Here is a 25,075-nt window from a genome sequence, read left to right as displayed (position 1 = left end):
CCTATCTCTTCCCACATCCCTATAGATCCCTACCAATATAACTGCACCCCCCACATCAAACAGAAGATTTACCCACATCAATCCTCAACTCTATCAATATTCCCACATGGTATCCCACTTCTACCCACATCCCCATATTGATTCCCACCTTTACCCACACCTATCCACATCTCTACCCACAACTCCATATTGACCTCTTATTCCAACAACAATCCCACCCTCTACTAACAATTTCACCCTCTACTAACAATTTCACCCTCTACTAACAATTCCACCCTCTACTGACAATTTCACCCTCTACTGACAATCCCGCCCTCTACTGACAATCCCGCCCTCTACTGACCATCCCACCCTCTACTGACCATCCCACCCTCTACTAACAATCCCACCCTCTACTGACAATCCCACCAATAGTGACTGAGGAATCCTTCCTCTGCTGGTTATGACCCCCAACACTTCTCCTATCCCACACCTGCTAATCACAGATGATTTAACAACACTGTTAGAAAAAACATAAATAGTATATAATTGGTACTTGTTGTGTCATCAATAAACTACCCTATACATTCTGGATGTTTTCGCTGTGTAGAAATAAATTGCCAAAATTATCGAGACGCTCTTTATAACCCGCCTTTTCAGTTATTGATCTGATATTATTGGAAAGAGACGTATCTGTCAGATGAATGTCCTACTCGGCCGTTCAGCTACCAACAAATTGTACTAATTGTATAGCAATGGTAGGAGATGTCTAACAAAGCCCATTTTTATACTGAGGGTATTATTCAGTTACAAGGGGACACTGTCGATCCCCTGTTACCTTTGTCATCGATAGCTAGGCATCACGTATAACATCTGTGCTTGTTTCTATCTAAGATATCACGAGGATTTGATGATACTGACAGTTAAAACTCATTGCAGCGCATTGAGTTTTGTTTGGGTCACCATTCAATGTCTCTAAATAATCATCTATGTGGATTAATCGCAATCACCTATGTCTCCGCTACGATTGGCAAACGTTCACATTTCATTGAATAATAAAACATGTCCGACTCCAGAACCAAAATTTGAAAATTGGATTAGTGAGCGTGTATGAATGTGTGGTGATAGCAGACAGTTGTGGATTAGGGAAAGAATTCTGATGGTGACCTTCAACATCAATATACACCTGAGTAACGGAATGTCATTAAAAAGTGATCACAAAGTTCAGACATTGCCCGACAGTCAGTGCCGTACGGAATCGACGAAATCTTCTCTCCCTTAAAATCTTATTTGTTATTCCATTTTTAGACCAAGTACCAATATGGATAGTTCAGAGGTCTGAGAAAATGAGTGCAGACAAAAGTCAACAAGCCTTAAGGAATGCTCCTTCGACGAGCTTTACAAAATAACATAGAGAGAAAATAAGAATGAAAATTATCAAGACTGCAAGAGGCAAGGACCAGTCAGGACAATATCATAGATCAGGACTCTCACACCCCATTTTGGGACTGGGGCCTGGGGCCCTTAGAATTGGGAAAAATAGCAGCGTTTTCCTTAGAATTGGGAAAACTTGGGGTCTAAATTGCCATGTTCCGGTTATCAAAGCACATGTCTTTTAGTTCTGTAATCCTTAAAAAATCAAATGCCGATCTAATATCTATCTCTCAAAAGCTAGACATCAGCTTTATTAGTAAACTGACCGACATATATGGAGGTAGTCCTTGATCTATTCCAGATCCCAGAGTGTTCCATCATCCACATTGATACACTGATGTGAGGGAGGAAATTGCCTGTGTAATAAGTATACGGACTGTTAACATGGGAGAGCTCTGTCCATCATTTATACACTGCTCCGAGGGAGGAGACTGTGTACCATGTATACAGAGACTTGACCAGGAGGAGACTTTACATATATAGTGATGATTTGTTCTCTAAAAGATGACTAATGATCTGTTTTTTTCTGCTCGGATTATCACCAATTAAAAAACAGCAGTGGATGGACTAAGTACACTAACAAGATAGATTGTAGTCAGACCAAAATGGAAAATATTGATTGTGACATGATGGAAGGTTCTAAAAAAATGAAAATCTGACAGAATAGCCACAGCAAGTTAATTGTAAAAACATAATCCATACAGCTAGATGGCTGCTAGCTTACAGAGAGGACAACACAAAGGTGCTCAGAAACATCACAATTTGACCAATTCAATCAGCATAAATATTTATTAGTCTTTAAATGAATTAATTAATGAGGCTTGAATTCCTCCCATGGTAGCTAGTTCCCGAGCAACACCTAGGTTATAAATTTGTTCAGCATCAAAGGCCTTTTTTCCTTGGGGTGTATGATATTTATAGCATGTTGACAATTAAAGCCTATGTTTCCTGGCTTCAGGCTTCATTATACACACATACTATACATGGGTTTTAGGCTAGCCTTGTTAGTGAATAGAAATGTCAACAATTAGCAGTGACCAGCGAAACACCACCATAAACATCTCGGACTGACATTTTTGTTTATGGTGGTCACTGACTTTTTGAAGTTTAGTGAAAGCTATAAAGATTTATCAGATATATACTGATGTCTGATACAGCCAATCAGAGAAAGTATTTAAATTCTACTGATTGACAGTTTTATAGCTAAAATGATGAGATAATTCTTTGAAGTTGAATAATATTCAATGAAGCATACACAACCCTAGTTCTGACTAAGTAAACAGCCATTCCTATAGACCTTCCAATTACCCTCACAACACTTAAAAACAATTTCTATTTCTTAAATTTATAATGTTTATGACTTTGTCAGAAGATTAAAAAGATCTGGTAAGATTTAATTGTACAATGGTATGTCCTGATCTATAACACTTTGAAATAAGTTCTTAAGTATTTAACAATAGAACATTTATTTACCAATAATAAGTATTTACACACAATTACAGGTAAATGTACCTAAAAAATAATCTGTGACCATCTGGTCAATTTTGTACCATAAAAATGTCACAAATACTATGTAGGGCAAACCATTTTGGAAAATATTTTGTAATGGAACCAATTTGTCTATTTCTAGCACTGAATACACATGTATTACCTCCTTTGAATGCTTATGACCAGAGTGCACTGGAGATGACATCAATTGAAACACATCTCCATTTTGTTCATTATTACAGAAGACTGGGGTGTGTTATAGGTTGACAGTATCACACAGTTCATTAGGTTAAATACCTCTTTGACATCAAATAAACTAATTAGGAAAAAATCAGAAAAATTCCGACTCAATCCCAAATTACATTCCAAGAAACCTTTCAAACTTATAAGAGATGAATTAATTTCTATTAAAAGAATGTGAGTAGCCTTTCTGCCCTCGCTGATCATGACTGGACTAATGATACTTCCTGGGCTAGAAATCCATGCCTTGAAATAATTTGGATCTAGAAACCCTATCCATCATGACAATTTTCATGTTGCTGGTCTTTTAACTTGAGAACGCCCTAAACCTGGCAAGGTGCAGAACGATAAATAAGGGGATGGTACTACATCTGACAACACAGCCAACTCCAGCTCAAGAAAAATGGTCAATTATTAATTTGCAATAAGACGCAATCACATGAAGAATTCTGTATGATGTGAATGTTGGCGGGTTTGGTGAGACCATCTTACACCAAGCTAACTCCTGCTGACGAAGGCCAGGCCTGATCAATCCCGCTCGCCAGATTAGCACCCCGCACCAAATAACACACGTCAACACATCCTACTTTCTCTGGTGTCAGGAAAGCTTTTTTTTTCAAAGAATAAAATTTACAATGAAACCCTTAACATATATAACTGCTTGGCTCATACCATAGAAATAAATTTTATGATCAAGACTTCAACATTTGTCCATTTTATGGTATCACACTTGGCTCATGTAACCAGAGGGATACAAGTTCTGTAGGTTTATTGTTGATCAATACAAGTGTAATTTTAAACGAAAGAAATTAATTAAAAGTTTTAAACCTTTCTACCTCTATAACTTCAGCGTAATTTACGATACAAACTGGGAAATGGCGTGTCAAGAAACATGCATCAAATCTGAGAAATAAACACAGTGCAATTAAACAAAACAAAAGGGAATTTTAACTTTCAAAACAAAATAAACTAATTTTAAGGAAACCAAACAAAATGAAAATGGGGAAATAGATTTTTAAAAAAAGCCAAGAACACTAAATGCTACCAGACAAACTGTTTTGAATATTTGTATAACATACAATGTACAACATAGAATATGTACAAACTGTACCTGTCGTGATCACTGAGAGACAAATGACCCTAACAATTCACCTGTCTTTATGTTACCTGTAAATCTGATTGATGATCAAACATCTAATGATGATTGTGATGTAATGTCTGACATATTGGTTATACAGTTACTGATAATTATTTACGATTCATAACATTACAAAATGGATACATGATGGCTTCAGGGCCTCAAATCATTACCACATACAGATCAGAGGAAATCAATTGTCTAATTAACCATGGACAGGTAAGAGAAATTGGTCTTATTAACCACAAACAGGTAAGAGAAATTTGTCTTATTAACCACAAACAGGTAAGAGAAATTTGCCTTATTAACACAAACAGGTAAGAGAAATTTGTCTTATTAACCACAAACAGGTAAGAGAAATTTGTCTTATTAACCACAAACAGGTAAGAGAAATTTGTCTTATTAACCACAAACAGGTAAGAGAAATTTGCCTTATTAACCACAAACAGGTAAGAGAAATTTGTCTTATTAACCACAAACAGGTAAGAGAAATTTGTCTTATTAACCACAAACAGGTTTTGCCTTATTAACACAAACAGGTAAGAGAAATTTGTCTTATTAACCACAAACAGGTAAGAGAAATTTGTCTTATTAACCACAAACAGGTAAGAGAAATTTGTCTTATTAACCACAAACAGGTAAGAGAAATTTGTCTTATTAATCACAGACAGGTAAGAGAAGTTTGCCTTATTAACCACAAACAGGTAAGAGAAATTTGACTTATTAACCACAAACAGGTAAGAGAAATTTGTCTTATTAACCACAAACAGGTAAGAGAAATTTGACTTATTAACCACATACAGATCAGAGGAAATCAATTGTCTAATTAACCATGGACAGGTAAGAGAAATTTGTCTTACTAACCACAAACAGGTAAGAGAAATTTGTCTTACTAACCACAAACAGGTAAGAGAAATTTGTCTTATTAACCACAAACAGGTAAGAGAAATTTGTCTTATTAACCACAAACAGGTAAGAGAAATTTGTCTTATTAACCACAAACAGGTAAGAGAAATTTGCCTTATTAACCACAAACAGGTAAGAGAAATTTGTCTTATTAACCATGACCAGGTTACAGATGTATATCTTATTAACCATAAACAGTAAGAGAAGATATTATATGTCCTATTAACCATGAACAGGTAAGAAAAAGTTTATTGTAATGAAAGTCTATAGACAGAGAGTAGATTGATGACTTTGCACTAAAGACTTTGTGTATGCCGTGTATGCGATAAGTTTCTTTTTGTTTTTTTTTATAGACCTTACAAGGAACATGCAATTCACCTGGCGTTTGTTTCTGGTCGAGCAGGAGAAACTGATCAGTATAAACCATGACTCACCTCTATAGATAAGGGAACTATCAAGTCTAGCTACCTTATTTACTGAGTTCTCTCTGATAACTATCGTCAATCTTTTGTTGTATAATATGTCACAAGACAAAACAATCCTTTTCTTTTCCTGTCAACACATTTTTCGGTAGAACACAACGCTTTTTTACCTTACTGTCTCATTCAACCAACACCACAGATTCTTTGATAAAAAAATATCGCCCACTTTTTGTAAAGTGAAAATGCCACAAAATTTTACGACCACTGGAACAAATGCTTATAGAGCTATACACCTTATTAGCATAATCATAAAAATATGTCTTTTATCAATTCACAAATCCTACACATAATCATGATGAGTAATATATTAATACTAATGGAGTTACCTACGTGTTGATGTAACATATCCTGGTAGGTTTATCCTGCGTATCATTGAAGACAAGGACCCCAGTTCCTTACCTGTGTACCTATACCATTCACTACAGATTTCCAATAGTTTACAATATTCCATGTTGACAGATGATGTACACATTAATCACATCAAACACACTAAATCTTACTGTACACCACATAGTCAAACTAAAATGGATCATTTAACTTTTTTTTTCATCAGCACTAACAATAAGTTGAGTTGAGTTGCCTTCCAGCCGTATGAACTAACTGTTTTATCAACCTTTTGATGTTCCGATACAAGTCAATTTCAACAGTTATGTTAAAATATGTTTTTAACATGGACATCACTGTATATTTCCCCTTGAGTGACAGGTGCTCTTGCAGAAAAATCAATAAGGGAAATTGATCATGGTGTTGATTGTGTTTTGTATAGATCGACAGACCATCTGCTGGTACAGGCAATTAATGGTACAAATTATACACACCAAACTACAAGGGCAAAACCTTGCTCTACCACCAACTATATAACTCTACACAATGTATATTCATCAAAATTTCAACTCTGTATCTGAGAAATATTTCATATTCTACAAGCGTGGTAAAATTAATCTTAAACTATTGTATGTTTTTTTTGAGCCAAAAATCATTCTTATATAAAAAAGCATACTAGAAAACTGAAATCTCAAGTCATGGAGTGGGGACAAAATTTCTTAAAAAATGAGTGACAAGCTGATTTATTATACCAGTTACGCATTCAGAAATAACAACATTCATTACTTACATTCAGTACCTCACAAAAACATATTTTTTGTAGTATAATAGTATAGAATTTGATCAGTTAAAGGAAACAAAATGATTAAAAAGCAAATTTATAAGTAGTCTTTCACTCTTGTTTTTCTAAGATTGATGAAAAAATTGATAAACAACTTAATTTATTATGTGTTAATAATCCAATAAATAGCTAAAAATAAACAATCTAGATATCTGGCTATTTTGTTTACAACACATACTTTATTGATAATATTTTCTGTCATCATTCAAATCACCAGTCAGATTTCAATATAAATCAGTCCTGTTTATTTCCAAAAAGAACAGCAGTTTCAATTTTTGCTTTAATGAAATCCGAACAATTCCATATGCTTGCATAATTCACTTAACACTAGGTTTCTAAAATACTTAGCATTGTTTTCATTCTAGATTGCTATCCTATCTCTGTGTGAAGCTACCATTGTGCCAAGCACTTGTTAGTGTTATCTGGTTGGGTAGAATTGGTCAGATCAGTCCGAGCTGGCCCAAAGGCATAGACTCGATGACCAATATCACATTAGCTAATACATTAGCTAAAGGCTAAATAATTTAATTGATTTATTTTGCCTGAAAACAACAATACTTTTTCAATGCACACAATAAAGTACATAAAATATATGAGACGGACCTCGGGATACAAATTTCGTCGACCCATAAATCTCCCGGTGTTTATCTTTCATCTATTGTCTGTATTTTTTTAAACAGTAGGTTTCCCTTGAGATTTGAATGTAAAGCTATGTTGCCATTAAATATAAAACAGAGAAATCAACGTCTCAGGTATTTACTTGAGGTAAAATCAACACATAAAAACGGCGCAAATAGTTGGAAGCTGTCCTGCTTTACAACAACTTATTTATACCAAAACATCTTGTGTAGTTTAAAACAGCAATAAAAATCAAAGACAATACACAACATGTGAAATAAAAAAAATAAAAACAAATGAGTTGTAGTAAAAAATACTGAATTAAGAGACAAAGAAGGAATCAAAGTAGGATTGTTATATGTAAAAACTTGAGGTCAGTTAAATCATACATACCAAATTGTCACTGATTCAACCCATGTTTTTCCTCCAAATACCTTGTTCCAGCAAACAAACTCTGACACGTAAAATCCCTTTCTCATCGAAAGCATTGAGGTTCAATATGCCTGAACAACTGTTTCCAATATTGCCATTATACTTATAATTTCCATAATTATCTAGCGGACATTGTTAGTGAAACACACACTAAACAGCAAAATCCCTTCAGAAAGCATTCCTATAGTTCTACAACAGTACGCCAAACGTTACCTTGAATAAGGTAATTTTAGAGGTGGCTTAGTCACAACACTTTAAGTTTTCCGTGACTATTCCATCGATATATTGCGATACTATTCTTTACCGAACACTTATGCGGTCCAAGTCAAATTAAAATCGAAATTCGAAAAACAATAACCTCTCTCCATTGACTCATTTTAAGAAGAAAATGCCTATTTCTTTGCCCTTGAAACTTGGGCCCTAACAAGAAGTGTTGGACTAGTATGTGTACCTTCGTTGTTTGTAAATGCGGTTGATCACTTTGATGACTCTATTGTGGTGTATTGTTGATTCCCTAGATCTAGTCGAGACCTTCTGACTCGGTTCAGTAGAGCGAGAAAACATCCCCACCAATTTACAACTCCTCACCTTAACCATACGTTGGCGCCCGCCCCCAAATCTACCGTGTCGATTCACTGTGGGAACATGTATGACTGTGCTAATGTTTCTTAGCAGGTAGAGTACTCTCTAAACTTACCCTAAAAACAGGCCTGTAGCTTGTCAAGTGAATCATTCCCACTTATGTTTTACAACAATTTTTGAGGTTACAGTGTAAATTGTAGCATTGATTGTTGAAGGTTTGATGAGATCAATATCTAAAATGTCGCCATCAGAATGCCGTCGTGAATTAATTTCAAATATAACTGTTTTTTTTTTTTTTTTCTTCTTTTTCTTTTCGCTCATTATGTTCTATACCTGAATTTCCGTTGATGTTTTCAATGTGGACATTATACGTATTGAATTTTTTGTCAACATTTTAGGATGACATTTTGAAGCTTCAGAAATTCTATCTTGTATCATTACAAACCATTAAAGATAATTTAAATGTGTCAAACATATGTTATAGTATGATAAAGGAGGTTATTCAATATTTTCAGCAAAAGGAAATATAGTGATATATTGTTGTTACCATGTAATTAATGTGTAACACTTCAATTGTTGTTGACCTTTGACCTTGCAGTGGTGATGAGTAATCCTTCTTCCTCTTAGTACTTATAATAACAAAGCATTAAAAACATTTTCATTTCTGCACCTGGCGCAAGTGTTGAAAAGATGCCTATCTACTCGAATCACGTTAATGGTTCCCAAATTGAGCCATCATATTTTGTTGGGTGACTTTATAATTTGCGGGACTCGTTGTGATACAGGCCTACACTACTGAGGTTGGGGTAATGGAGACATCAACCGCGGAGCTCTTTGTCAGTCTAATATATACCACTTAGCTAGCACCCATCATCTATGACAGGTTACATATATTTTATATCACTACTTATATAGATTTAAATTTCAACTCTTTATTTAATGTAACAATTTATTGACAACAGGCTTCACTATCAGTGCTTTAAACATATCTAGATTTCTTAAGAATTCACAAAATGCCATTTTATTGGTGAAACTACATTTAGGTATAAGGCTGTATCAATTTGATGTTCTGTGTTAGCACTGGATGACAAGGATCCGGGGGACCGTTTTGCTACGGTTATCAAAGCTGTATTATACTCCTTAGTTATTAAAGTTACACTATAATTTCATTGCTATTTTTCTCACAGATTAAACTTATACAGTAGATGGTTAAGCAAGGCTTCATGCCAGATTTTTGGCCTCCACACAATTATCTGTGAACCTGATTTAGTGATTTTTCTCACTGGTTTAACAATAGGATAAAGTGCATTTCTACAATACAACTTGTACTTGTGTTTTCTCTTAAGTACACTTAAATCACAAATCTAACCAATTTCTTTTTTATTCTCTACTAAAAGGACAATGGTGTTGATCTCCATGCAAATAACAGTCTATTTCTATTTAAAATGAAGAAAATACAAGGGTGACCACTGTTACATCAATTCTACATTTCCATATATTAAACTTGGCCCATATCACAGATATAATTATAATACAGTTCAATAATTTTAAATTATTGATTTCAAAATTTTTATTAGACATTTGTGAAGAAATGGATTCAATGTAAAATTCTACTGAGGAATGAAGTTTTAAAACAAGCATGTGTTGGATGTGGCGTAAATAGTCGTATACACCTTGATATCCCCTCTAACCCAAGCTTACTGAATATCTCCAGAACAAGGTACAACACATTCCAATAGGAATGGTCAGATAAGCATAATTGTGAAAGAAGAAGAAAGTTTTGGTATGGAATTACATTGAGTAACACTTAGGGTTTTAGCTGGCACTGGGTGGCTCAGAGATATGGTCTGTGTGACTTGTGTCTTTGTATAACTGATCCATCGTCCAAACACACGACCGGCCACCAGAAACACATTTACGTCATTCTATATCCCAGGAGTTCCATCTGCCAAAATATCTTGTACCTTTAATGTGTTTTTAGATTGGATTTACTTATTTAGGACAAATACAACGTGAGTATATATTGTACAGGACAGTGATGGTAATCACACTCTTAACGACAAGTAGTGGGGATTTTCACAAATAATCACTCATGAGTTTGCTAACAAACCTCTGCAGTCATTGAGACATGGTGAAGAGAGTTTGTCTACAATGACTCTTATTTCATATTGCTCCACAAAATCACAATATGTCTATCCTGTACCTTTTACTAAGCAGTTACATCACAAAGTTACTTTTCTCAACAAGTTTGTTACATTTCTGACATGGAAAAGAACTATACAGTTTTTCAATGGAACATTGAATACCATGGTTTGTTTTTCTTTCACATGGATTCTAAAATCTACTTCAACGACCACTTTTAGGCAAATTCAATTTAGATCTGCTTGACAATTATTGACAATAAATTGAAAATGTTTACTGGCAACAAAAATTTACTGAAAATTACATTCATTTGCAAATCCCTTTCAAGAAAAATTTCACTGAAAGAAATTATGTCCGAGATCTGGTATCAAGTTGACTTACACAATTTCCGAAGTCCCAAGAAATTTGACTTACCATAATTCTGTTCTAATTCCCAAGAAATTTGATTTACAATAATTATGTCCAACTCACAAATTGACAATCAGGATCAAAATAAAATTAGAGACAAACCTCTTTGCCAGTCCTGAAAGTCACTCTTTCCCTCCTCGAAAAAAGTTTGAGAATGAGGCCTCGGACAACAGTTGTGTATTGTGCTAAACCAATCTCCAAAACAATGAGAAAAGTTTAGGTATGTTGGAAAACTACACGGAGAAATGTAATTCCAGACCCTCTATACAGGAGAGAACAAAACATCTACACAATCACTACAAAAGGAGCCCTTACTTTTCTATGTCTTCTACAAATTTAATCACTCGCAAAGGTGTCTTTTTCTTTTTTGTATTTGTTTCACAATAACAAAGACATTTTTGAAGCTTATGTAATAAATACTGACAACTTTCATTTCAGACCTTTTCACTTTGAAAATAAAGCTTTTTAGAAACTTTTATTATCTTAAACTGTCCTTGGTATGTCGATAATATGTAAGGATTTCAAAACAACATGGCATGTTTGACAAACAATGATATAACACTCAACTTGTCAATAGTAGTTAAACAATATACTTCAATAATTACAAATTCTTTTGAGGTAACAGACACAGAATTTTAAAATCTGAAATATTTTTCAGTTTTAAAAATCTTCTCTGATCCCATTATAGTTGATGTTTTAAAAGAAAACATTAGTGAGTTTACCTATTAAGGTCCCAAGACTATTACTGTCGTTTCCAGGACAGATATAAATTGCTGTCTTTGTTTTCCTGATACAAGAGAACATTCTAATTTGTGGATAAACTGTGTGACATTTATGAGTGTCTGTTAACCAAATCTCACATTTTAAGAAACATATTCCGTTATAAAATATCTCTCAGACAATAAAAACCATCAAGGTAGCTTTGCAACCCAAAATAAATGTGAAATAATAATTCATACCCTAGTTTTTGCTCTTTGTTGTTGATAAACCAAGTAATTCAACATTGTGAGCTACTAATAGAGATCGAGATAAAGTAACTCAGTGGAGGTATACCTTGGTATCTCATCAATTTTAGGACTACTTTAACCAATGGTATTATCATTCAAAGAATTGAATCACCAGTAGACTCCTAACTGCCCCAGACACTTGACCAAACCTTCAGGCCAAGCCACCTTGTACAATGATAGATAGGAAAAAGATCAGCCAGGGTCAAGTATTCCCTTTCTAAAACCATCCCGAAGCCATGAAGGGGGTCTTTACCTAGACAAAAAGCCAAAGTCAAGTATCCCCTTTGTTGAGGTCATCCTAAAGAGGGTCTTTACCAACACAAACTTCTCCATCTCTGTCTTCCTTTACAGTGATTTTCTAAACATTTTAAATTATGGTGATTCATCTCCCCTAAACTTGATCACATAGAATTAGTATTGAACCCCAGTTTTTATTGAGTGAATGACAAAGTCGGCTTTCCCTTGCTGTACAAGTTCCAGCTATCTATTAAACTATGCCTTGAATCTCATGCCATCAAAACAAATGATATCTTCATATAACAGAAAACAAAAAATGAAACCCGCATCTCTGTTGGTACTTAGCTTTCCGTATAAGCTTTGTTTTGTGGATCAATGGTTACAGCAGAGACCAGTACCTACAGGTTCTCAAATATTCCTGTGAGAAAAGCGAGGCACCATCAAAAAGTCACATTATATTATACCTTATAAGACACCCTATGTAGCTTTCATTTCTTTTATATTGATTTAGCGTCAAACGTATAGAGAGCAGTTCGCAAACAAGTGACGAAAATATCCGGCATTAAACTCAATAAATATTAATTGAATTTTTTGAATGATCTTGGTATTTTGTCTATTATTTAAAATTTTGGGTAGTCTTTATTGCCATTGTTGCATGGATGAAACAGTACTATGAATGGTCTTTCCACCTTATATTTATTTATATATACATGTAACTGGACCAACAGGTAGTACAGGTATTGTTCCAACAGATCAACCTAATAAATGATCAATTGTTTTATTGACAGGACAAACTGATCATGGTTTTAGTAAAAGAAAACTTTCACGAGTTACTGAGATATAAAGCAGAAATGGAAAGTAGATAAACTACCTTACATTATATAAATTCAATATTTCTGAACAAAGTTTGATATTGCAAATAAAGCCACAATGGCTATATTTTGGTGATCGCTGTAGTGTATCAAATCTTTTCCGTTTAATCTATAATTAATTAAAAATCATTTGAGAAAGATGGCTTAACAATAAATAACATATAAACAACATCTTATCATAATTAACTTCACTATCAATCTGTTCTTTTGTGAACTTTAACATTATCATATACTGACTACTTATTGATTTTCCTAATAAATATCATTAAAAATCCACTCTTTTTTGTTATATATCCTTCAACACTTCCTTCAACTCTTTTGGCTTGTTCTTCACATCTCTCTCTATGGATACATTTGCTATATTTTGTGTGTATTACTTTCTCACTTTTACAATATGTTACCTGGTATATTTCACCTGTCCTAACAAATACATTAAATAGAATATTACCTTTTTTCTGTCTCCATCCATCCTGCTTTGGTTTACCAAGACTTTCATGTGAAATTACTATCTATAGTAATCAGATGACTTTTCCACATACCAGTGAACTGTAATGTTGTTCCAAAGACCACAATTAGTGGACAATACGAAGGTAGATAGTCCCAAAGCCAGGTATTTTGAAGGGCAGTAATGACGGGTGAGATGGACCGGCTTTGTCCCTAGTAAGTCACTACATTCATTGATATTATCCTCAATGCAAACGTTATTGTGTTGGTGCGAGGTGCGGGGCAGTGTTTGTGCTGGGGATTTGTTAGGGGTGTATTACTTTAGCTTGTAGACTATATTTATTGGGAACTAATCTAATTGACAGTCTGTACAAGAACAAACCTAATCCAATCAATGATTACTTACACTGCCAACTACTACAGGAATTGTACAGAAATTTTACGAGGCTTGCAAGATCAAACATCAACAATTACCAAAGTGAGGCCCTGGAACTTCCTGGTACCATTTTACAGAATTTGTTCTAGACAATTTCAACCACTTGAACCCCAGGAACAAGTGGATAATTTTTAAATCTTAAAAGCAAACTAAGGATCGTGTGACCCGATTTTGAAATACTTCCCATAGTAAACATTTCTGAGAGTGGGCGAATAAATTGAAACAGTTTACAATATTCATATCATTGTAAAAAGACATACAGGAATACTTAGATAGGTCAGGACTTCAGTATTGATGATCAAATACACCATATCTGGTTATTCTGATATCTGTAACCTTTTATTACATTTGTTAAAATTTAGTAATTTGTTGTTTTCCAAATGCAGACCAACATAACATTATCAATTAGAAACTGGCAGTAAATTCGATTGTCAACTAGTGGAATTTTCAAACAAGTTAAAATATGGAATAGGATGAACAAAAGGGAGAAATTATGAAATTGGATTGAGAAAAGGGGCTGGTAGAGAGATAGAAAGTCACAGAAAAGGAGAGATATCCAGTCACAATACATGAGAGATTTCCAGTCACCATACAGGAGAGATATCTGGTCACAATACAGGAGATATATCTAGTCACAATACAGGAGAGATATCTAGTCACAATACAGGAGAGATATCTGGTCACAATACAGGAGAGATATCTAGTCACAATACAGGAGAGATATCTGGTCACAATACAGGAGAGATATCTGGTCACAATACAGGAGAGATATCTAGTCACAATACAAGGTCACAATACAGGACATATATCTAGTCACAATACAGGAGAGATATCTGTCACAATACAGGAGAGATATCTGGTCACAATAAAGGAGAGATATCTGGTCACAATACAGGAGAGATATCTGGTCACAATACAGGAGAGATATCTAGTCACAATACAGGAGAGATATCTGGCCACAATACAGGAGAGATATCTGGTGACAAGACAGGAGATATATCTGGTTACAAGACAGGAGATATATCTAGTCACAATACAGGAGAGATTTCTAGTCACAATACAAGAGGGATATCTAGTCACAATACAGGAGAGATATCTGGTCACAATATAGGAGAGATATCTGGTCACAATACAGAAGAGATTTCCAGTCACAATACAGGAGAGATATCTGGTCACAATACAGGAGAGATATCTGGTCACAATACAGGAGAGATATCTGGTTACAAGACAGGAGATATATCTAGTCATAATACAGGAGAGATTTCCAGTCACAATACAGGAGAGATATCTGGTTACAAGACAGGAGATATATCTAGTCACAATACAGGAGAGATTTCCAGTCACAATACAGGAGGGGAAATGTACTATTGAGAAGTGCAGGCAATTAAGAGCATTGTTTACAAGTGAAATTTCTTATTCACAGAAACGAAATCTTAACTACAGAAAAGGAAGCATATTTACAGGAGAAAATCTAATTACAAAACAGAAACCAAAGATTCCTAAAAGGAGAGAATTTTTAATGACAGAATAGATGATTGCAGGAGATGAATTCTATAAATGTATTACAGAAAGAGAAATCCTTTTTACTTTATCCTTATTTGACTACAGAAAAGTTTATAACTACAGAAGAGAAATCTTTATTACACAATCCATATTTGACTACAGAAATGTTTATAATTACAGAAGAGAAATCGTTATTACACAATCCATATTTGACTACAGAAATGTTAATGATTACAGAAGAGAAATCCTTATTCGTAATACAGATAAAAAATCCCTGACTACAGACAAGAAAATGTCTTAAGATTAAGAAGTATCTTAGTTGGGGAACAGCTCAGGCCTGAGGGAAGGCCATCCCTATGTATTAGTGTCTAAATCAATTTTACATCTATCACTCCAAGATCAATAGCCACCAAGCATTTCTTTGGCCATATTGACTTATTAATAATTCACATGCTTCTCAATAAAGTGTCATCACTTCACAGTTCAATAGCAGCTCTTCATAAACTGCAGATATGGAATGCTGTTTGTATTTAATATGTTAGGTATGCACTTCACCACCCCGGATTAGAAGGGCAAAACTTTCTCAGCTAACCAGGACGCCCAACTTGTAATCATTGCACATGGATGACTTCAATTTATTGTGAATTGGTAGCAGGTGATCATCAGACACTACAACACATCCTTAGCTAATGATTTAGTCTGATTTACCGTCGGAACAGTCGCTCAAATTAAACCCCAACCCAGAGTTTAAACTCAGAGCCAAAGACAACGGAGTGACAACATAATACCCATCATTATCTTACCGTGGTTTAAAAAATGTTACTCACAGAAAGGAAACAAAACATTTATCAGATGTAGAGTAAAAACGAAAAAAAAAAAAAACAGGACAGGATAGCCAGTGTTCTTGCCGTTAAAAATTTATCTCACTGTTACTAAATACAAGCTTCGGTCAATAACAGTTAGGTCATACCTGGCTACAGCATCATGAATTTTTAACATGACACGCTTTGTTATCAGTGTATGCTACAAGAATACACTACAATGTATAGTAAACAATACGCAATGTATGCTATATACACTTACCATTCTATTCCAACCAGCCACACATCCTAAACAGTCCATCGTAAAATATTACACACTCCACTGCAGTTATTTTGTTACTATGCAACACATCAACATCATACGAGTGTTTTTAATGTACCAGGTAAGACTTGGCCAGGCTACTCTAAAGTACAACTCCATTAGTGCCTTCTCTGGACCACACCACTATATATAGTAATCACTTCTGTATTAGGAAATCTACCTAAAACTTATCTACTCAATTAAAAACATAATTCTTCCTTATGATGGAACCAACGATTCTTCAGGAGTAGAAAAGGTCAGCATAATCTTCAGAAAACTATTCCTGTTTCGCAATTTCTTGAAGAATTCACTTGATATTATGCTTACTTTGTCAGAACACTGCCATTCTGGAGGCGGGTGTAGTACACATTGGTGACCACAGCGGTATATTGATGTGTGGAGGTATTTCGACTCCTCCTCCCAGACTAGCGGTACCTGACATGTATTGTCCACAACGACTGCCTTCTATTGAATTCACACAACTGCCAGTACAGAGGGATAAGAATGTATATTGCTCAATCTTCGTCATTCATTATATCAAAAGAAAAACTAATTTCTTTTTTTGTGTAGATACAAACACATGGAACTTTTCACAAAGTTAATTCAGTTTTTAATACACTGTGTGTCTGTTTTTAGTTTTCTGTTTCACCTAATCTTGTTTGACCTGGTTAGATCTTAATAAGAATAAATGAAGTGTCAACTTTCTTAAGTTGACTTATCTTTTCACAAACAGGTAGTGATGACAGTGTCACTGTTAAAAGACTTGATCTATATACTTCATCAATGGTGTAGAGAAATTAGTATTTGCTTACGACGACAAATACAGCTACTGGGGTTGTCCTTTCTTCCTGCACAATTCACAAGTTTGGTTGCCTGCTGAGAGTATTCTTAGATAGCGCCCAAGGACGGGCTTGTTGTATTTGGCCCAGTAGGAATCTACGTATAGCTATTCTTCAAAAATTGTTACAAAAACACCAATAAACGTTCCTTCTATACTTAAAACAAATTTACTTTATAGATATCGAAACACTTATTTGTCTTCACAGCTAGGACTTACTAAACAAATATCAAACGATCTCTATTTCAATTATTAAAAAGTCAAGTAGAACCATCCTTTCATCTTTGGTCAAAATCCAACATTCTGTAGTCATTTGTGCAGGGTAGGTAATCTCTGGTTGTGGTGTCAATTATGATATTTTCATAACCATGTAAAAAGGACAAATAGACTATCATACAATACTAATGATACAAGATCCTACAGGATGTTAACATCCATCCATCCTCTTCTTTGGCTGTTTTAAGTTTTGTCCTTTCCTTCATTGTTGTTTTAATTTTATATCAATATCTATGGTATTTTTTACTCCCAGTGAAACATATTGACTCTGAAGACTAGCTTTTACCATGTTTGTCTTTGATCCTACAACACTGGAATACCTCTGTCAATTCTTCAAACCCTTAACTCTTACCCCCACAGAGCAGTCACACCTAAACATAAGGCCCTTTCTGGCCACTACAAAGGGTTGTGCTGACTACCCAAGGTCAATTCACACTTAGGACAGTGGTCAGCAAATGGTCATTAGCAATGATGACTGACCAGCCTTTCATACCCGTATTAAGGGAACTGTTGGTTCCATTTGTCATTGTCCTTTTTTTGGAAGGTAAGGGTAGCACTTGTATGGTAAGTGTTTCGGTCTCTATAGAAGACCATTAGTAACAGGTGACATAGTCATCCTTCAGTGTCCACTACCTCCCCACCCATTCCATTCTCCCATCTGGGCACCATCGCCATTTCGTCACCTTTCTCTTTACAGAATTTACCATTTAATTAATCTTTCAGAATTCTTCTGTTCAGTTTGACTGGAAAGTTTGTAAATTAAAAGCCAACTGTTTCAAAGAGCAACATTCCAGGAGAGCAGTTACATCAGTGAGTGATGGGCATGTACTGACAAACGATTCTAGTACAGGATGTTTATAAAAACTTACACCAGGAGGTTAATGTTATCAGCTTTTTAGGTTTGTTCTACAATCAAATGAACATGGAAACCGCAAACTTTGTCAGCACGGCTTGATATGGTAGCCTGACAAATTGGAATTAAAAGGGAGATAATCCATCCTCATGTATATAATTATACATTGGTTTCTGGTTGCCTTCTAGCTTACCACCAATTGAAATTTCCCTTCAGCTTAATCATTAGAATGCTTACTATAAGGTTGGAAGTCATGGGTTTGATTCAGATTGGTAGCTTGATATACTTCAATTAAAAGGGAGATAATCCAGTCTCATGTATAAATAGCAGGGTTTAATTATTATTTGGACTAAAAGAAAGATAACCATCCTCATGTATAAGTAGCAGATTTAAATTACTACTTGGATTAAAAGGGAGACAATCCATCCTCATTTATAAATTGCAGGTTTTAATAACTAGGTGTACATTTGATTGTATTTGCCCTCTAGCTTTCCACTGGAGGAAATTTCCCTCAACTTGAACGCAAGGATGCCATGAGAAATTTTAAGGTCACGGGTTTTAATTGGAAGCAAACAAGATTCCTATGACATAATACGAAGAGGAATATTACACTGGAGTTGGGAGGTTTTTTCTTACACTGTACCAAGTAAACTTGTAAACAGAAATTATTTCAAGAAATTTTCATACATTTTCCTAATCAATGGGAGAGTGAGAATGTAGAAACCATTTCTTTATTTACAGCAAATCACTGACTTTTTGACATGAAAATCATTCCCTAGTAAGAATAGTTTTTGTCAGATGTTCTCGTTTCAACTGTCATTGCAGGGTGATCTATGAGAAGGAAAAGGGTCTTATAGCCTCTATACATGGAAGCCTGCATGCTTTTAGAAACATGATGAAATCGTACCGAACGTGCAGCCGTTGCTGACTCGATTACAAAATATTACGTTATTGTCTAGCACTAGACCTTCTGATAGAAAACGTGTTGAAAGTATCAACTTTCTAATGTTTACTGAAATGAATGTCTTTTTCGAAAAAGTGAAACTAAAAACTTTCCAATATATCAATACAAACAGCACAGAGGAGACACTATCTTTACATAGAATACACAGCAACCCAGATCTTGCGATAGAACCATAAAATGGAGTTGTGTGAAAAATAGATAAAAATCGGCCACCAAAACTGACACGTGTCTTAAGCAAGGTTTCCCAGTAAATCCACATTTCATGATCAATTGTCATTTTTCTAACCCTCCTTTAAAGGAGCAATCAACTAGAAGTAAAATTGTCTCAACAAAACCCGACCAAATTGTTTAACTTCACAATGATTTCAACTTTCAGTAGCAGTTAACGACTTAAGTACAAGGCTCACAATTAGATTTCATCAGATTGGACATCGTGCTGTGTTTACACAAGAAAAGACAGGAATTGCATTTAAAGCTTTAAATACCATACTTAATCCAATACTTCCACCTCAAAAATAGCAGAACACAAATAATCTAAATTCATTGCCACTTGCATTTAAATAATAAGAATTAATTTTTTCAAAAGAAACTTTTGAGTTTTGATAAAAATAAAACCATGTATATTTCCTTTTAAAATATATAAACTCAGAAATTTCAACCTCATCTGTCTACCATTTTAACAAATAATGGTGAACATATTTAAAAATTAATCTTTAAGACCTATTTTCCCATTAAATTTTAGGCTTTCAGTCTGATCCTCCACTAAGAGGGCAAATATAAAAGGAAATATGGTAGGCTGCTGTGTTCTCCTTAGCAGGCAAATATGGATGGAGAAAGGGTAGTCTGTGGTCTTCTACTTACCAGAGAGCAACTTTCGAAGGAAATGTGGTAAATTATGTGTCAAGTAATCTAAACAATACTAGCCTTACCAAACAAAAACTGGTGTCATTTTAACTTTTATGAATAATTTCTTTATTGTGTTGTTGTTGAGGTCTCTATCTGACTCTGATCTGCTATTTGACTGTTGTTCCACCTTGACATGTGATTGGAGTGTAGAGGTGTTTAAATCGTTTGTCATCTAATTTGAGCATTGAAAAAACATTTTACAGTAAGGTGATCCAAATTATTTGACACAGGATAAAATTTTCAAAAAAAATTAAGTTAGTCAGTTATTAACTATTTAACAGCTTTCTTAATTGCTTGACATCAATAAGTGCCAGTATGTGTACGATGGATAAGACTAGTATGTGTTTGGCAAATGTTGGAACTACGTGCAAGCAGTATGACCTAGATCGTACTGTCTCCTATTGAGGGGACTACATACAAGCACCATGACTTTTTTGTACCATTGTCTCCAATTTACGAATTTCGATTCCTCAGAAATCAATGTAACAGTGACAAGGCTGAAAGCTCCAAGCAGTTGTTGATTAAACGAAAGGACACCTATAATCCATTTATTATTATTTTTTTTTTTAAATTTTCTTGCTTACATTATTAACACTTCCTGTGATGGATGCTTGTGTTATGCAATCTTAAATATTCGCTCAGCTGGTCCCAGAAACATAAACCTTCTTAACTATAAAATGTTCTGAATGCCTGAATTTAAATTTTCATTTTAAGAGCTACGTTGTATACATATTTTTAAAATATTAATTGAAACAGTTGACTGGTTTATGATAAGAAATCACCTCTTGACTTAAAACTACTCTATCAGATGTTACAGGAAGTGTCGAGATACTTCAAAATGTCCTTCAAGTGAAGAAATCTACTGACACGGTGATCTGGATTTTGGAAAGTCAGCAACTCAGAGAAATGATTTTCTTTTAATTTCACCTTGTCAAGAATGTCACTGAAAATTACACTCATTTTTATTTGTTTAATTTTTTTGTGATATGTGAACTGTGAGGAGTTATAATTACCAGAAGCTGCACTAGAGGTACAACTGGTTGAAGGCTTTAGGTAGCTGAGCGATCATGTCTGAGGTGGTCATGGAGCGTCCACACTGTGCGAAGGCTTGCTGGCTACACTGTCGGGTTAGGAGACAGGCTGTGTAAGCAGCTGTTATAGTGGGGCCAAATGCCTGAACCAGCTCACTGAAAATATAGAAAAAATACACCTGTAAGTAATATATCAGATACCTATCAGTATAATCTATATTAATTCAGTAAAATTGCAAAAATTTCTGTACTGCTCCTCCAAGGTTTTGCTGAATTTTACAAAACAGCATCATTTACCTGAGCCCATCGTCACATGAAGATAGCTATATATCAGGAAGTCCTAACACTTTCTACCTCTAACCTAATCCCGGCAATCCAATATGCAGCCAATCTGCTTCAGAATTCACAGATAAAGAAATAGTCTACATGTATCAGTGGTTAAAGAAATCTACTAATTGAGTTATAAGAAGGTACACAGTAATAAAGTAGTTTTATTTCTTTAAAAAATTTAAAGAATTTATGTGTTTTAATTTTTTTGGTTTGTAAGTAAAGAATTACGTGTACTTTAAGGTTTAAAATACATGTGATGGGGGAGGAAACTCCATAAACGGATTAGCCTGCTTACAACAAATGGTGATGTGTTTCCAGTAGTAATGAAGCCTAGTATCACAGACACCAAATCAGCATTGTCTATATCACAACAACATTATTGATTCTTACAGCAAGTGTTGTATTCCAAAACAGGCTCAGGAGCATGTACTGGTCAGTGAGAGAATACTCCCAAACAGGCTCAGGGGCATGTACTGGTCAGTGAGAGAATACTCCCAAACAGGCTCAGGGGCATGTACTGGTCAGTGAGAGAATACTCCCAAACAGGCCAAGGGGAGGTTATCGGTCTGAAAGAGAATACTCCCAAACAGGCCCAGGGGAGGTTATTGGTCTGCAAGAGAATACTCCCAAACAGGCCCAGGGGAGGTTATTAGTCAGAAAGAGAATACTCCCAAACAGGCCAAGGGGAGGTTATCGGTCTGAAAGAGAATACTCCCAAACAGGCCCAGGGGAGGTTATTGGTCTGCAAGAGAATACTCCCAAACAGGCCCAGGGGAGGTTATTAGTCAGAAAGAGAATACTCCCAAACAGGCCCAGGGGTTGGGGTTGGGTTGGGTTATCGGTCTGCAAAAGACTAATCCTAAACAGGCCCATAGGCATGAAATATTATTGGAACCATTGCAGCAGATGAGACCTAGGAATCATGTGGAACACTAGAAAGGACAAGGCCTGGGCATCATTGGGATCATACCAGCATTATTTCGACCACTACAGAAGATGAGGTCAGCTAAGGGCATCAATGGGAGCACTATAGCAGATGAGACCTGGGCATCTTTGGGACCACTACAGAAGATGAGGCCAGCTAAGGGCATCTTTGGGACCACTACAGAAGATGAGGTCAGCTAAGGGCATCAATGGGAGCACTATAGCAGATGAGACCTGGGCATCTTTGGGACCACTACAGAAGATGAGGTCAGCGAAGGGCATCAATGGGAGCACTATAGCAGATGAGACCTGGGCATCTTTGTGGACCACTACAGAAGATGAGGCCAGATGAGGGCATCAATGGGAGCACCATAGCAGATGAGACCTGGGCATCATAGGGATCACGACAGAAGATGAGGCCAAGGCATCATTGGGATTACACCAGCAATTGGGCATTATTTTGAGCATTACAGGTGAGACATTTTTTTAGGAATGCTACGGTATACAACAGTCACTACATGTCATGACAGCCTTAACAGCTTATACATTAACAGACTTTTACAAAAGTATTCAGGCTATTTAGCAAAACTTTTAAGCCATTATGAAAATGGGGATGAAGTGAAAGTCAAATGTGACATGCATTTAATAATACCATAGCTGATTGGTCTATAAGAAGTCAAGTGAAACATGGGTCACAAAAGGTCAGAATTAAAGAGAAAATATAGTACAAATGTGATTTATAGAATTTCTATAAGGTTCCCTCCAGGGATGGACTGACAAGGAAATCACGCCTTACACTTACCGGAAAAGGTATCGGCCATTTTCATTATTATTTATGGGGTAACAAATGGGCAGTGATTAATGAAATTACTCCCTTGGAAAATGATCAGCTTTAATAAGGTGACTGTTTCTGACCAGTGGTCAGTATGACAATGCCTATTTTGCTATTGGTCTAAATGTCATTAGCATGTTTGCAGATGAATGGCATGCTGTGATGTGTGGACTGTTAAAGAGAAATAGTAGTGAGTATAACAGGCTACAACATTTGTACATGCTAATGATATGACAGGAAAAGTCACAAAGAAATAAAATTATCTAAAAATTGTGTGTTACTTATTTAATGAATGAATTCAATGAATGAGAGAGGCCATCGTTATTTCAAAATCTAGAAAACTTTATTTAAAGCCATATACAACAGAGTGCAGATCTGTTGAACAAACAGGGTATACCTATGCTAAGATTTCTTAAATGAAGTGTTTTGATGATGATTGAGATCCCCAACTTATAAGCTGACTGGCATTTTTATTCCTCTATGAAAAGGAGATCACTATGATGTTGTGTTGTCTAGGAAAACCTCTTTCAGCAGGTGTGATAGCTGATGGTTTAGATGCTCAAGGTCACCAGTTTGAATCCCACTATGGGCATTGTATTTTTCTTTAACAAAAGTAAAAAGGATATTTATGTCTAAACAGAAATCAAACCTGCAGTCACTGGTAATACAACAACATTCTCTGTAGATTACACTTAATGTTAAATGCCTTCAAACAACCATCCCTAATAAATCTGGATACTGTTTGTTAACAATACCTGTCTCTTTGTTTTTGACTGTTCCATATATATTGCCTCATCACAAATGTGTCATATTGGAGGAAACAGTACAGCTGTGTCACATGATATCAGTGTCACATGTTATCACTTTACCACAGAGCACCAGTCATATGACATAGTGTCACATGATATCACTGCGCTACAGGACACCAATCATGCGACATCACATTGTCACATGATATCACTGTGCTACAGGACACCAATCATGTGACATCACATTGTCACATGATATCACTAAACTAAAGGACACCAGTCATGTGACATCACATTGTCACATGGCATCACTATACTAAAGGACACTAGTCATGTGACATGACAGTGCCACTAAGCATAGGCCACTTAGTCACACTTATGTCGAGGTCCATGGCTGATGAGGTAAAGAACTATTATTTTTTTGTTAGTACAAACACTGTTCATATACTCTGAACCATTATAATGTAAAAAATTAAACTGTTTTTTATAACATTTTATTATGATGATACATTAAATGGTCCTTCACTACAAAACCAATGAGGATCCATAAAATATTAACAACAATACAGACTTTGATTTAATGGTTTTGTGATAAAAACCTGGTCAAACATCGACAAGTAAATTATAAATATCTTTTTATTGCTTTCATCCTACTAAAGCAACAGACTGCATTACTTTTCACTGTTGCTTCATTAAAACTGCATGTAAATATTTCACTTCTGTACACATTAATATTA

At 35.2% G+C, this 25,075-nt stretch overlaps 1 protein-coding gene across 1 annotated transcript in view; it reads right to left on the bottom strand.

The window, feature by feature from the left end:
* Window positions 1-25,075, bottom strand: part of LOC132545549 (ATP-dependent (S)-NAD(P)H-hydrate dehydratase-like) — a 174,725-nt gene that overhangs the window by 4,658 nt on the left and 144,992 nt on the right. The window contains exon 10 of the mRNA XM_060209234.1: window positions 21,486-21,659. Coding sequence (XP_060065217.1) covers window positions 21,497-21,659 — 163 coding nt within the window. The 3' untranslated portion in view covers window positions 21,486-21,496. The remainder of the gene's footprint in view (window positions 1-21,485; window positions 21,660-25,075) is intronic.

The sequence above is a fragment of the Ylistrum balloti genome, unplaced genomic scaffold, assembly GCF_031769215.1.
Source record: "Ylistrum balloti isolate Yb309-2 unplaced genomic scaffold, AGI_CSIRO_Ybal_v1 Utg369850, whole genome shotgun sequence".
Taxonomy (NCBI): domain Eukaryota; kingdom Metazoa; phylum Mollusca; class Bivalvia; order Pectinida; family Pectinidae; genus Ylistrum; species Ylistrum balloti.
This window is presented reverse-complemented; position numbering and strand designations above follow the sequence as displayed.